This window comes from Mya arenaria, chromosome 9 (assembly GCF_026914265.1).
Source record: "Mya arenaria isolate MELC-2E11 chromosome 9, ASM2691426v1".
Taxonomy (NCBI): Eukaryota; Metazoa; Mollusca; class Bivalvia; order Myida; family Myidae; genus Mya; species Mya arenaria.
Genome location: NC_069130.1, coordinates 27981227 through 27996034, shown reverse-complemented (window position 1 = coordinate 27996034; position 14808 = coordinate 27981227). Strand labels below are relative to the sequence as shown.

The 14808-nt window shown below is 31.3% G+C and overlaps 1 protein-coding gene across 1 annotated transcript; it reads left to right on the top strand.

Annotated features, from left to right (window-relative positions):
- Positions 1-1354: 1354 nt before the first annotated feature.
- On the top strand, positions 1355-14124 carry LOC128246411 (uncharacterized). Its single transcript, XM_052964600.1, has 5 exons — positions 1355-1992; positions 2725-3615; positions 6676-6722; positions 7377-7523; positions 10165-14124. The coding sequence occupies exons 1-5, from the start codon at positions 1470-1472 to the stop codon at positions 10249-10251; spliced, it is 1695 nt and encodes a 564-aa protein (XP_052820560.1). The 5' UTR covers positions 1355-1469; the 3' UTR covers positions 10252-14124.
- Positions 14125-14808: the final 684 nt, after the last annotated feature.

Here is a 14808-nt window from a genome sequence, read left to right as displayed (position 1 = left end):
TTCAAAAAATATTGTTGTTTATAATAAAGGCAATGATATAGAATAAATGATTGTTATGCAAAGGCTCTAATAAAGTTTAGAAATAATACGATTTTACCATATAACCAAAATTGAAAATAAATAATATAATCAGCATCATATTTCTTAAACAGTTAGAGATTCATTACAAAGTTCCAGTAGACAAATAAAATATATTCTGCTAAAGTTGTGTAATCATGACGAAAGTATTCGAATTTATTCTATGTTAGCGAATAGCACGAAAAAATGGAGACGTATATCTACATAATAGTGTACACCTATAACAAATTGCATAAATAGTTTACACCTATAACAAATTGCATAAATAGTTTACACCTATAACAATTTGCATAAATTAAAACATAATGTTTATATATTTTATTCAATTTTGTTACATATAAAAGCAAATAAGATTGTCAAATTAGTTTAACATACATCGGCAACGCAATCCGCTGCCCGAGGCCATAAGTTATGAACCAAGGAATTATGAGACCGGATGAGACCGGATTTTACAAAGAGAGACCGGGAAATAGTATCGCCCAGCTATTCATTCGGAGCTCCTCGGCCATTTTTTTCAAAAACAACCTCGGATGTATATGGACGGTTTACATACTTAAAAAGTGGTACGTTTAAGTCCGCTGCAAATAGATCGCGTAGTAATCTTATTTAGTAGTTAAAATTTATGACTTAACTCTTGGGAATCGTAATTATGTTTGCAATAATACACTTCACTGGCAATCAATTTAAACTGAGAGCAATGAATACAACTCTTAAACACTACATTTAATTAATGCTTTTATTAAAAAAAATACGGACTACTTCAACAGATGTACCGGCATACATCCGAGGTTGTTTTTGAAAAAATGGCCGAGGAGTTCCGAATGCCAGCTATTTTCGCGAAAATAGGCTATTTTGTTTTGATTTAACGGTCATTGTTGTTGTTGTTGTTTTTGTCAAAAGAGGTTTCATAACTATATAGTATGTATGTGTTTCACATCAGTAATGATACCGTATACTCAAGCTCGAGTATGATATACGTAATAAGTGTAACGGTGATTTTTTTTAAAACAACGCTGTTAAAGTTAATCCTGTACTGTATCCAAAATGTTAATATTTGAGTTAATTATAACAATAAATGAAATTTATTTTATTGTTATAATAGACTCAAATATTAACGTTTATTTGTTGAATAAATACATTAATATTAATAATTTTCTGTGAATGGAAAATGGCTCGTTTCTATTGAACCCCATATGTGTTCTCATTTTCTTGTCGGCAGTTCTCTACCTATAACCAGTCAAGGTCACGTTACCATGGCGTCTTGTAAATAAAAATGGCGGCTTCCAGCTCGTGAACTGTCAAAAAATCAGCTGATTGGTTTCAGCTGTCACAAACCATAGTCAACAGCTCAAAAATGTCAATCGTATAAGACAATTATTTTTTCTTACACTATGTATTCAAATAATGTGGCGTCTTATTCCGGAGTATACGATTTTTCCCGTTTTGGACGCACGCTCACAACTGTTCCAATTGTTGAGCGCACCTCTCCAGTTAGCGTTTTGCATTCCAGTAAAACTAATTTAGATTCAATAAGTCGAACCTCTTTGAACAATGACTCTATATCAGCTATGAGTTTACCTTTCAGAGAAGTGTATAAAGAATATGCTAATGAAAGCAGTACAGACAATAAATTGAATAATCAAGAAAATTATCGTAAAACAAAACATGTTCAATTATTAGAAGGAAATGTAGATGACAGTTTATTATTTTCCTCTGGAAATGTCAGACCAAAGTCAAGATCAAAAACTTTGCTGACAATAGGTGATATAAAAAAGTCTCTGATAGAAAATGACGGTCAGCCGGTATTATATAAAAGCATTTCAAACAACAATGTGAAACTAGAAACTGTTCCCACAACCAATGGCTCCAACAATGCTCAAAACCACAATGGTGCTATTGAAAATATAAAAAAAGGTAGGCTATATTTAAAAAAAAATGTCATGTTATGTTGTAATAATTGATTTCGCTGTCTACATTATGCAAAAAAATGACCTTGGCTATAACTCAAAGGTCTTTCAAAGATAAAGTTTGTGGGGGTAAGAACCGGCTGCACTGTGCTGTATTGGTCGTGGGTTTGAACCCCACACCAGGCTAACTTTTACTCCCAAAGTTTTCTTCACTGGTGTCACCAGTAAGAGTGGGTAAGAACCAGCTGCCTGATTAGCTCAGTTGGTTAGAGTGCGATGCTAGTGTTCTGGCGGTCGTGGGTTCAAGCCCAACACTTGGCACACTTTTCCTCCCAAGACGTTCAATAAAATTTGGTAAACAAATTGCCAGAAACAATACCCACATGCATAGCATGGTGCATACAATGACTATTGAGGTATGCCTCCTGTTTAACTGAAAAAAAAAACAAGAACAGATTTATGTGTTGGAATTTATACTTCAGTCTTGATTATTTGAAAATTCATTTTGACAACATGCATTTTGTAAAATCTACAATTATTTTTTTTAATCATTGAACTCTTCATGTATGACCTATTTTTTCATGTACAAATGTTGAAGAGTATTTTCATCAGTCTTTTTTGGTCATGGAAACTTATTTAGCACACGTTTTGTCTAAGAATTATTAAGCATTTAGATGTTTTTGGTATTGGAAAACTTTTAGTGCATTATCAAATTCTTCCAATAACAATATTCTTCCAGGTAAGAAGTCTCGGAAGAGATCCAGGTCATCAATGAAGGTGAAAAAGGGCAGACTGGGCAATCTACTGTCCGGTGTTCAGTCCGGTACAGACAGACATTCTATAACCTCAGTCTCATCTCGGGGCAGTCACATAGCTACTCCAAATCGCGTCTCTAGTGAGCCACCGAGTAAGATTGGCACTAAAGTTACCAGCACAGCTGTTCTGACGTTTGACCGGCATGGCACTGGTAATGGATTTGGGCACAGCAATCATAGTCACACTGGTTTACCCTCCACTTCTAGACAAGTAACCTCCATGTATCCACCTAGTTCTTTTATTTCCAATAGTGCTAAGTCTAATACCAGTGTATCAGTGTGCAATAACACACACTCAAGATTGCACGTAAGAGATGAACATTTAAATGACAATGATGAAGCTAACACTGTTGATGGTTTGTTAAGCTTGCAAGCACAGGGTAAACCAATAGTTCTTTATAAACTCGATGTAGCGCCTAGAATTAGATCAGCTTCAAGTATTAAATCTGATTCAACCATTAAGACTTTAGGTGGGAAAGAAACGAAAGAAATAATGGACAAAAATACTGAGTTAACGCTCACTGCCTTCACATGTGCTGTTCAACAAGCGAAATCTCAATCAAATAAACCCACAATCAAGTATCATAATAGTTTATCACCAACTGCCAAAGTGCTTTCAGACAATGACTATAAATCTAAAGAAGCAGGTTTAGCTTCTATATATGCTCCAGTCTTCCAAACAGCTGATAAAGTATCTGCCCAGGTAGAAGAACTGAAAAAAGTTAAAAAAATATTTCTGTCCGACAAGCAGTCCGGTACAATCAGAGAAAGCGGAACAGAGTTTCCCTGCGCACCCCCAACCACACCCACTCCAGGTAAAGCAACAGGCATAATTGCTCAGGATAATGTAACAGTTTTATTAGAAGGGGCATTCTGTCTGATCAGGGATAACCAACCATTCAATATGTAACGTTAATTCATATGAATACATTGGTTATCAATGGAAAAAACATGACTTGTAGTTGGTTTGGCATAAGATTTAGTAAAAGCACACTCCTTTATTTTGATTATTTTCAGACTGATGAAACTTTCATACAGATATCAAGCGGTCTTTGGTTTTAATGATATTTCTAAAAAGTATAGAATTTACACCTAATCTGTTAAGGCTGCATTCTCACAGGTTGAACGTTTTGACATTTAAAAAAAAAAAAAATTGTCTTTGAATGAGCAAATTTATGCGAAAATGCATGTAAATCAGTCGTATAAGGCTGCTGCCAAAAAATAGATCACAGATTTTTATATTTCAGTTCAAAAATTGATGTTTTATGCATTTTTTTTAAAACCGTCAGTAATGCTCTTAGCCATAAAACATTAATTTTTTAACAGAAATATAAAAATCTGCGATCTGATCTTTTGTCAGCAGTCTTTAATTACTGGTTTGCAGATATTTACGCACAAATTTGCTCATTCATAGACAAAAAATAAAAAAAAATTGTAAAAATGGTAAATCTGTGAGAGTGCAGCATTAACTGTATGATAGAATGCCTCAATCTTAAGGGAAAAGTAACCACTAACAATTAGCAATATCCTGCTGCAATGCCATTTATTTGGTTTTGTTAAAGGGACTCGTTCACGTTTTTATAGAATCAAACATAGAAAAAATATACTTCTGTGTGATTTGTGATCAAAATGCTTGCGACAATAATAAAACCTCATCACACTTTCAAATTAGAGCTCGATAATAACAAATATTATAGAATGTGGCATAAATTGATCTATTTAGCTGAAAAGTAACGTTTTTGAAAATTGAATGATTATAGCCTAAAAATTACAAAATTGTTTCTAAATGAGTATCTGCAAGTTGCTTTTAGCTGTTACTTAAAATAAAGTGATATAAATCAATTTTAACAAAGTTTGTAAAAAAATGATTTGCGATTAAAAATCAGTGAACAAGTTCCTTTAAAGCTGCACTCTCACAGATTGAACGTAATTTGACAACTTTTTTTATTGTTTGTCTTGGAACAAGCCAATTTACGCGAAAATGCATGAAAACCAGTGATATAAGACTGCTGACAAAAGATCAGATCGTAGATTTACACTTTTAAGTTCAAAAATTGATGTTTTGTGCATTTTTCTCAATAAACCGTTAGTAACGCTTTTAGCCATAAAACATTGTTTTTCAGATGGAAATATAAAAATCTGCAATCTGATCTTTTGCCCACAGTCTTATATCACTCTTTTGCAGATATTTACACAGAAATTGGCTCATTCCAAGACAAAAACAAAAAAAAAATGTCAAAACATTAAATCTGTGAGAGTGCAGCTTTAAATACTAAAATTCAGTTATAAGTTATATCGACGTAATTGTTTATGCAGACATCCAGAAACCGATGAATGTTATATGCAATGAAGATATATACGAATAGAATATAGACACATAATTTAGTTTGTAAGAGATAGTAGTTTGAGAGTTTAAACTTTGTTTTGTGTTTAGTTTCTGCAGTTTATTTTGCATGCACAGTCACATTTGTATCGTTGTTGTGTTTCACTTTATGCATTTGCCTTATGCACATTTATGAATTGTGTGCAACACTTTTGTTTGCTTATAAGTCTAGATCAATATAAAAGGGACAAATAATATCTTTTTATGGGAAATGCTTTTTCTGGCTTGAATGCAAGTATTGCAATTTGATATATCATTAGCTGTAAAAAAAATTCTGGTTTATAGAGACTCAATTTAAACTTAGTATTAGAAGTTGCTGTTGTTTTTTTTTTTAAAAATCACTGATCTTATGGCGTGAATAATTGAACAGACTGGCAGGGGCAGATCAAGGATTTGGTGTGAGAGGGGTCGTAATTTTTTTTGATTTGCACCCCTCTCTCAGAACTGAAATTCCTTTAGTTTAAATTGTTGTAGGGATTAACAATTTCTATTTTGAAATGGTGCATATTTGACACAATTTGTTACTTTTGTTCTCCCATATTGAAAAAAAAATATCTCGGACAATTTAAGGCAAGTGGCTGGCGTAGTATGGATTGCTCTTTAGGTCTTTTTGATTAGAAAAAAAATATTTAAAAAAATGTTCCATTCAAGATGTATGTACTAGATTTTGCTAAGAGCTTAAAATTTATGCATTTATGATAACATTTAGATTGAACCCATTTTTGTTTATGAATATTCCTATATTTTTCTATATCTTGCATACCCCTTAGTAGATGTTGTAATTTGTTTTTCTTGATGTTAATACGGTACTGTCAATATAAAGTATGCTTATTAATTTTAGGAACAGGGGTACATACATGTAAGCTCACAGAATTTATTTCAATGATTTTCTTTAACTTTATATTTTACTTTGTAAATTATTTTAAAGTTAGGAATGACTGAAGTACTGTCTAAACTTGCTAAGTGGAACCATTTTTGGGTTTAGTCAGACATGTTTTGTATTTCAGTTATATCAAATGTTCGTTATCTCTAAGTTCGTCTCGAAGTCCCAACGACTGGCACATAGCGAGTTTTGACTGTATTATAGAAAATTCTGATGTCATGAAAGTGGACTAAACCTTTGCATTTAAGTTAAATAGTAATCATCAATTTCTAGTATATTAAGAATACAACCTACATTTTCAGCCAATGAAATTGCAGATAAGCAATCATTAGGCACTAGGCTTAATCATTAAGAATTTCACCTTTTCGGGTGTTTTTCAAGGTCTCCCTTAATAATGTCTGATTTTGTGGGGACAATCTATCAGCCAATGGGGTTGTAACATATATGTCTTTTATATGATCTGAAGTAAAAATCTTAATGATAAAGAAAGGCTCATTTGCTATACTCACTCCGTCCATTCTTAATCATTACAATTTTATGTCCCATATCCATCCAACTTTGTCATCTAACTATTACTTAGTTACTTACAAATTGTTTCTTGTTTTCCAGATGTTCTAAGAAGACATGAATATGTGCCAAGCATGAGTGATATACGAGTAAGACTTTTTCTTACTTTTTCACTTTTTTTATGTATAAGAAGTCATTGACCGCCTATTAAGATATTTTAGAGGCTTGTTTGATTACTCTAAAAGATAAAAAACACTATCAAAGTCACAATTAATCTTTTAATTAATTTACATTTTATATTTACCATAATATACTGTAAGGTTGTCATTTTATTATCGATTTGCAATAATGTTAAATTTTGATGGTTGGAAACACCGTATTATTTCGATACCATTTGAAGTCGGTATGACCTGCTGATTATTAAATTTAATATGAATAGTAAATAACCGAACATACATTAGGGCTATGCCAGTAAAACATATTACCCCCAGGGGAAAGGCAATTATTTTCAAAGTATATGGGTGGGTGTCTTTTCACTAATATGGACCCTAAAAGGGTAAATTTTCTTCTGTAGGGGGGTGGCATAATGAAAAAGCATGGCGTTGATGGTTCGCGAGAACTGATGTCGTCTCTTATCCTTCTCCTTCTCGGGGTTATATGTTTAAATGGAAAAGCCCTTAGGGAATAGAGATAACTATACTGAAAAACTTTGCTTGATATGATGGTTAATATCTGTCTTCAGTAGAGCATGTTGTAACCCCCTCCCCAACTAAGAAATATTACAATTCTGTTGTAATTTACAGTCTCAGCGGGCTGTGAAAGGTCGCCTGGCAGCAATGGAGAAAGAAGCGCAAAAGAAAAGAGAAAAGCAGAAACAGGAAAATGTGAAAATGGAAAAACAGATGGTCAAAGACAGAGAAAAACAGCTCAAGATTAAACAGCGGAGAGAGGTATGAGATAAGATAAGATTAAGTATTAAATCTCTGTGAGAATGCAGCTCAAAGCAGAGGTATGTGATAAGATTAATTATTGAAAACAGCATAAAGCAGCACACAGGGGTAAGAGATAAGCTAAGATTAATTATAGAAAACAGCATAAAGCAGCACACAGAGGTAAGAGATAAGCTAAAATTAATTATAGAAAACAGCTTAAAGCAGCACACAGAGGTAAGAGATAAGCTAAGATTAATTATAGAAAACAGCTTAAAGCAGCACACAGAGGTAAGAGATAATCCTAAGATTAATTATAGAAAACAGCTTAAAGCAGCACACAGAGGTAAGAGATAAGCTAAGATTAATTATAGAAAACAGCTTAATGCAGCACACAGAGGTAAGAGATAAGCTAAAATTAATTATAGAAAACAGCTTAAAGAAGCACACAGAGGTAAGAGATAAGCTAAAATTAATTATAGAAAACAGCTTAAAGCAGCACACAGAGGTAAGAGATAAGCTAAGATTAATTATAGAAAACAGCATAAAGCAGCACACAGAGGTAAGAGATAAGCTAAGATTAATTATAGAAAACAGCATAAAGCAGCACACAGAGGTAAGAGATAAGCTAAAATTAATTATAGAAAACAGCTTAATGCAGCACACAGAGGTAAGAGATAAGCTAAGATTAATTAGACAAAACAGCATTAAGCAGCACACAGAGGTAAGAGATAAGCTAAGATAAATTATAGAAAACAGCATTAAGCAGCACACAGAGGTAAGAGATAAGCTAAGATAAATGATAGAAAACACATAAAGCAGCACACAGAGGTAAGAGATAAGCTAAGATTATTTAGATAAAACAGCATAAAGCAACACACAAAGGTATAGCATGAGATAAGATAAGTCTAATTATAGAAAAAAACATAAAACAGCACACTGAGGTATGAGATAAGATACTATTAAATTATTATAGAAAACAGCATAAAGCAGCACACTGTGGTATGGAATAAGATAAGATTAATTATAGAAAATAGCATAAAGCAGCACACTGAGGTATGGAATAAGATAAGATAAGATTAATTATAGAAAACAGCATAAAGCAGCACACTGTGGTATGAAATATGATAAGATTAATTATAGAAAACAGCATAAAGCAGCACACTGTGGTATGGAATAAGATAAGATAAGATTAATTATAGAAAGCAGCATAAAGCAGCTCACTGTGGTATGGAATAAGATAAGATAAGATTAATTATAGAAAGCAGCATAAAGCAGCACACTGTGGTATGGAATAAGATAAGATTATTATAGAAAACAGCATAAAGCAGCACACTGTGGTATGGAATAAGATAAGATAAGATTAATTATAGAAAGCAGCATAAAGCAGCACACTGTGGTATGGAATAAGATAAGATAAGATTAATTATAGAAAACAGCATAAAGCAGCACACTGTGGTATGGAATAAGATAAGATTAATTATAGAAAACAGCATAAAGCAGCTCACTGTGGTATGGAATAAGATAAGATAAGATTAATTATAGAAAACAGCATAAAGCAGCACACTGTGGTATGGAATAAGATAAGATTAATTATAGAAAACAGCATAAAGCAGCTCACTGTGGTATGGAATAAGATAAGATAAGATTAATTATAGAAAGCAGCATAAAGCAGCACACTGTGGTATGGAATAAGATAAGATTATTATAGAAAACAGCATAAAGCAGCACACTGTGGTATGGAATAAGATACGATAAGATGAATTATAGAAAATAGCATAAAGCAGCACACTGTGGTATGAGATAAGATAAGATAAGATTAATTATAGAAAACAGCATAAAGCAGCACACTGTGGTATGGAATAAGATACGATAAGATGAATTATAGAAAACAGCATAAAGCATCACACTGTGGTATGAGATAAGATAAGATAAGATTAATTATAGAAAACAGCATAAAACAGCACACTGAGGTATGAGAATGATTAGATTATTATAGAAAACAGCATAAAGCAGCAAACATAGATATAATAATAGATAAGGTAAGATAAATAAGAAAACAGCATAAAGCAGCACACTGAGGTATGGGACAAGATAAGATAAGATTAATAATAGAAACCAGCATAATGCAGCACACTGAGATATGTGATAAGATAAGAAAATATTAATTATAGAAAACAGCACATCGCAGCACACTGATGTATGAGATGAGGTAAGCTAAGATTAATTATAGAAGCATGAACAGCATACAGAGGTTTGAGATAAGATAAGAAAATATTAATTATAGAAGGCTGCATACTGAGGTATGAGATAAGATAAGATAAGAGTAATTATAGAAAGCAGCATAAAGCAGCACACATAAGTATAATATAAGTTAAGATAAGATATCTTTGATAATAATAATAATAATAATAATAATAATAATAATAATAATAATAATAACAATAATAATAATGATAATAATAATAAACTTTATTTTATGAAAATAACAGATCAAGGCACATCAAGAAAATATTGATCATTCAAAAAAGCATTTCAACAATTATATCAAAATAAATTTTCAATCATTACACATATATGCTAATTTTGCAAACGCTCATCAGCATATAAATTAAATTTTGATATTTTTGTCTGTTCTTAAATTTGTGTCTTCTTATTTCAGATATACGCCCTTAACAAGATCATGACCGACCTGGAGTATAAGAGATTCCTGGAATTCTGTCAAGCGAAAGGCCTTAATAAAGTCTGATGTCAAAATACTCTAGAATTATTGTCAACATGCCATGTTTTCTCCTTTAAAATGAGATTTTGTCTGTGTAGATGTGTTGTTTGTATTTCATAAAAAAGGTTGTTTGTAGCATGTGTAAAAGGTTGTCTGTTGTATAAAAACAGCATTTTTTGTAGTAGATGCCAAGCGTTATTTGTAGTAGATGCCAAGCATTGTTTGTAGTAAATGTACAACATTGTTTGTAGTTCAAATACAATGTTGTTTGTAGTATGTGTAGTATGTGTACAATGTTGTATGTTGTATGAAAACTACATTGTTTGTAGAACATGGATAGCATTGTTTGTAGTAAATGTACAGCGCTGTTTGTAGAACATGCACAGCGTTGTTTGTAATGCTTGTAAATCTTACATTTTTATTATTTTACAAAAATTATACATTTAGGAGGTATTATCATACATTGTATGTCTCATGTAGATTCAGTTTCATATTCCAATGTTGCCCGGTTTGAACAATTTGCCAAATTAAGACTTTTTATCATGCTTTTTGAAAATTATACATAAGTTGAAGAAAATTAAATAATATAATTGAGGTGTTATCAGGATGATTGTTCAGACCTTGTTAAAGTTAACAACATTGTTAACGTCATTGTTGTTAACTTTCAAATCTGTGTTGCTGTGACAGTTTTATAGATATACCTGTGATCTGCAGTATTTCTTACATGATTGGAGACAACTGTTACAGCTGTACTAATGTTTTATTAAAATATATAATTATGAAATATTTTACATTTTAAAGTTAACAATGATGGCGTAAATCAAATTGTTAACTTCAACAAAGTTCTGAAGCTTTTGGTAATTGTTTTTAATATCCTGTAGAACCAAGTTTTGTCTATATTATCTGATATATTTTCTTACAAAAATGAAAGGAATATATTTTCACTGTATTACCATAAGTACTTAAATATTTTTATTAGATAAACGCTACATATATGCAAACATATAATGTGTAATATGTGTTGCTTGAAATGTTGATTTTTTTCTCATTTTTTTTTTATTTTGAAGACAGTAAAACGTTTTGCCAGTTTTTTAGCGTTTAAAATACAGTATATTTGTTATAAATTTCATTTTTTAAAGCTTTTTTCATTTCTAAAATAAAAATCAAAAAAACATGCAGAAACTAGAACTATTTATTTTATTTTTTCCATAAAGTTAATGAATTCGATTTCAAATACTCGGTATGTTTTGTAATTATTGTTAAATGTATAAGCTTATCTGTGATAATTTTAGCAATCTAGTGTTATACACCTTTTTATGCCCCCACAAAAATGGGAGGGTGGGGGGGGGCGTATATATTTGCCCTTGTCCATAACTGATTCCGCCCGTAAGTATTTTGGGAACTTGTATCACTCAAAACTCCAAAACTATGGGTTTAGGGTTTCAATTCCCACTGCATTTGTTAGACCAGAGTTATGGCCCTTGAATTAATAAAAAATGGCATTTCTAGTTTTGTGTCGCTTAAAAGGCCAAAATTATACCTACAGTCATGAAATCTTAAGGAAATTTTACTGGGGCAATGTGTGAATCTGGGGTTTCATTTTCCATTGTGGACCTTATAATTTTGATGCACATTTATGGATAATGGACAAAATAATGGCCCATGCTTTTATGACAAACATTTTGGCATATGGAGGCATCATAGGACACATTTCTAGTTTTTGTCAAAATGGTTAATTTTATGTATTTCATATCGTTTATTTTCAAGTGTTTATTTTCTGAACTATTTGTTATTTTCATAAATATTCCCTGATTACTTTTTGAATTTTTATTACAAATTTTGGAATAGCACAGTTACAAAGTTAAAATGAAGTAATTGAGATTTAAACATTTCCATTAAATTTTTACATATTCAATATGATACTTATATCAATGTACTTGTTTATCAAATCTTGGTATTATTTTTTTTCATTCAAATGATACCTGTACTTAAGTATTCATTTTTACATATATTTTTCTTTTTCTTGATTTTGATAAAGATCTTAGTGGATTCTGAATAGTTTATAAATATAATAAGGGTTTAAATCATAGTTAAATGTTTTATTTGAGTACATGTAGGTGTATTTTCCCCTTTAAAGCTGCACTCTCGCTTATTTGCCTTTGAATGAGCCAATAGTTGGGCAAAAATTTGAAAACCATGGATATAAAGCTGTCAACAACAGATCAGATCTCAAATTTTCAAAGTTACATTAAAAAATTGATGTCTTGTGGTTAAAAGCATTACTACCACTTTATAAAAAAATCAATTTTTCAGCTGTTTTCCAAACAGTTGAGTTCTGTTTCTATGGTGTGTTATCTAATATGACTAGATGGTAGACCCTAAGGCCAAAATCATTCTGATTCTGAGACAAAATATTTTGTTTTTTAAAAATTGTCAGTCTGTGAGAGTGCAGCTTTAGAGTTAAGTATATAATCTTGTTTGCCATCCACAATATGTATATCATTTTAAAACTGCTCTCTTACAGATTGAATGTTGTGACACATTTTTTTGTCTTGGAACTAGGCAATTTATGCGAAAATGCTTGTAAACCATTCATATAAGACTGCTGAAAAAAAAATTAGTCACAGATTTTTCTACTTAAGTTAAAAAAATGATGTTTTGTGCATTTTTCTAGTAACGCTTTAAGACATAAAACATTAGTTTTCTAACCGAAATATGAAAATCTGTGATCTAATATTTTGTCAGCAGTCTTTTATCTCTTGTTTGCAGATATATTATGCAAAAAAATCCTTATTCCAAGACAAAAAATAAAAAAAAGTTGTAAAAACAGTAAATCTGTGAGAGTGCAGCTGTAAAATCTTGTAATTTGTAAATATAATATTTCTCATATCACATATTTGTTCTGTGGATCTAGTCACTATAAAACTTCTGTGATTTTAGATATGGATTTCAGGTTTGTATTCACAAAATATGTATTTTTACAGTGGTATTTTTATCTATAATTATGTGAAAGTATTTTTTTAAACACATATATATATATATTTATGTACACAAGTTTGTAAATACAAGTAAATTAATGTGTTTTTGAATTCCATATAAGCCAAATTTATGTATTAAAATACTTAAGAAATGTTGAAAAAAGGAAGTCTGAATTTGTGCTTGAGATGTCATGTTTAAAAATAAGCTCCCTGAAATTTTAAATGCACCAACTACACTGTTTTTCTACTGAAAGATGGCCCAATATAGTCTTAAGTATAATCATGTGTAAAATATATCTAAATGATTCGATTTAAAGGGACTACACACCCGATGATACAGTTGCAAGAAAAAAAGAAAATTGTCAAAATCTTACATATAATTGATATCATACTCATTGAATTTTACTTACTGAGGTTTCTCATAGCTTACAACATGTTTTTTTTGCATTTTTTTTTCGTATTTTTCCAATTAAAATTTTACTGGGTTTGTCTACCACGTTAGTACCAGTAAATTTAAAAATAGCATCGGTATATGTATACTGTACTAATCATGTGACCTTTAGATGCTAAATATACTCACTATAAATTCGGAAACCTTTATGTGCTATTTTTAAACAGGTTAACTCAGCTGACCAGAGAGAGAGATTCTCGTATTGACAATTCTAGACTTGTTTTGGGGGAAATACTGCTTTGCTGATGTTGGTGCCATCTGGTGTCTAATCCCTTTAAGTGCGTCTTTGTGTTGTCAAACCTTTCAAATGACAAATGGTTGGCTTGAAATTTAACCTTTTTTTTATACACCTTGATATATTCATATACATATTGTATTTAATAAACTATTTCGTACTTTTACTCGTATGTAAGCCTTTTCTACATGTAGTGTATTTTTGCTAACTGTGTTGAGTATTATATGTTTTGGTAAGAAAAAGAAAGAAAATAAGAATAAAAATATAAACTTGACTGATGTTTGTTTTCGATCGAATTGTGCTTAAGTTAACAACGTCATTATTGTCAGCGTTTGCAACTTTAAAGCTGCACTCTCACAGATTGACCATTTTAACAACTTTTTTGTCTTGGAAAGAGCAAATATTTCGTTAATATCTGCAAACCAATGATATAAGATTGCTGACAAAAAATCAGATCGCAGATTTTCATATTTCAGTTCGAAAAAAAAATGGCTTAAACCGTTACTAACGGTTTAAGAAAAAATGCAAAATTCACAAAAATGAAATTCCTTTGCCAATCACTGAAAACCTGGTTTCTTCGAATCGCGGCATTTCTTGTTTACTTTTTAATTTGACTTTTTTATTGCTTTTGACAGGCACATATTATATCATTATTGAATTCATTTCTGAGACAAAGCGGCGTAAAGTCGAGCACGGTGTCGTACGACAGGTGTTGTTATACATTTCTATTCACAGGAAATACCAATCGAATCCATAAAATCTTTTGCGGGGTCCCATTCTGTTACCGGTAAAAGCCTGTCATTACCTTCGAATATGTAATGTAAATTGATGATTTTTTTTTAATACAATTCGCTAGTTTCATAACAGGAACTGATACACCTATATGATCTAGCATAAATGAAAATTGCTTTCATGTCGCA

Excerpts from the sequence above, each read along its gene's own strand:
- LOC128246411 (XM_052964600.1), top strand. The coding sequence starts at position 1,470 with ATGTATTCAAATAATGTGGCGTCTTATTCCGGAGTATACGATTTTTCC. Across the intron at positions 1,993-2,724 it reads TATTGAAAATATAAAAAAAG|GTAAGAAGTCTCGGAAGAGA; the intron begins GTAGGCTATATT and ends ATATTCTTCCAG. Across the intron at positions 3,616-6,675 it reads CCCAACCACACCCACTCCAG|ATGTTCTAAGAAGACATGAA; the intron begins GTAAAGCAACAG and ends CTTGTTTTCCAG.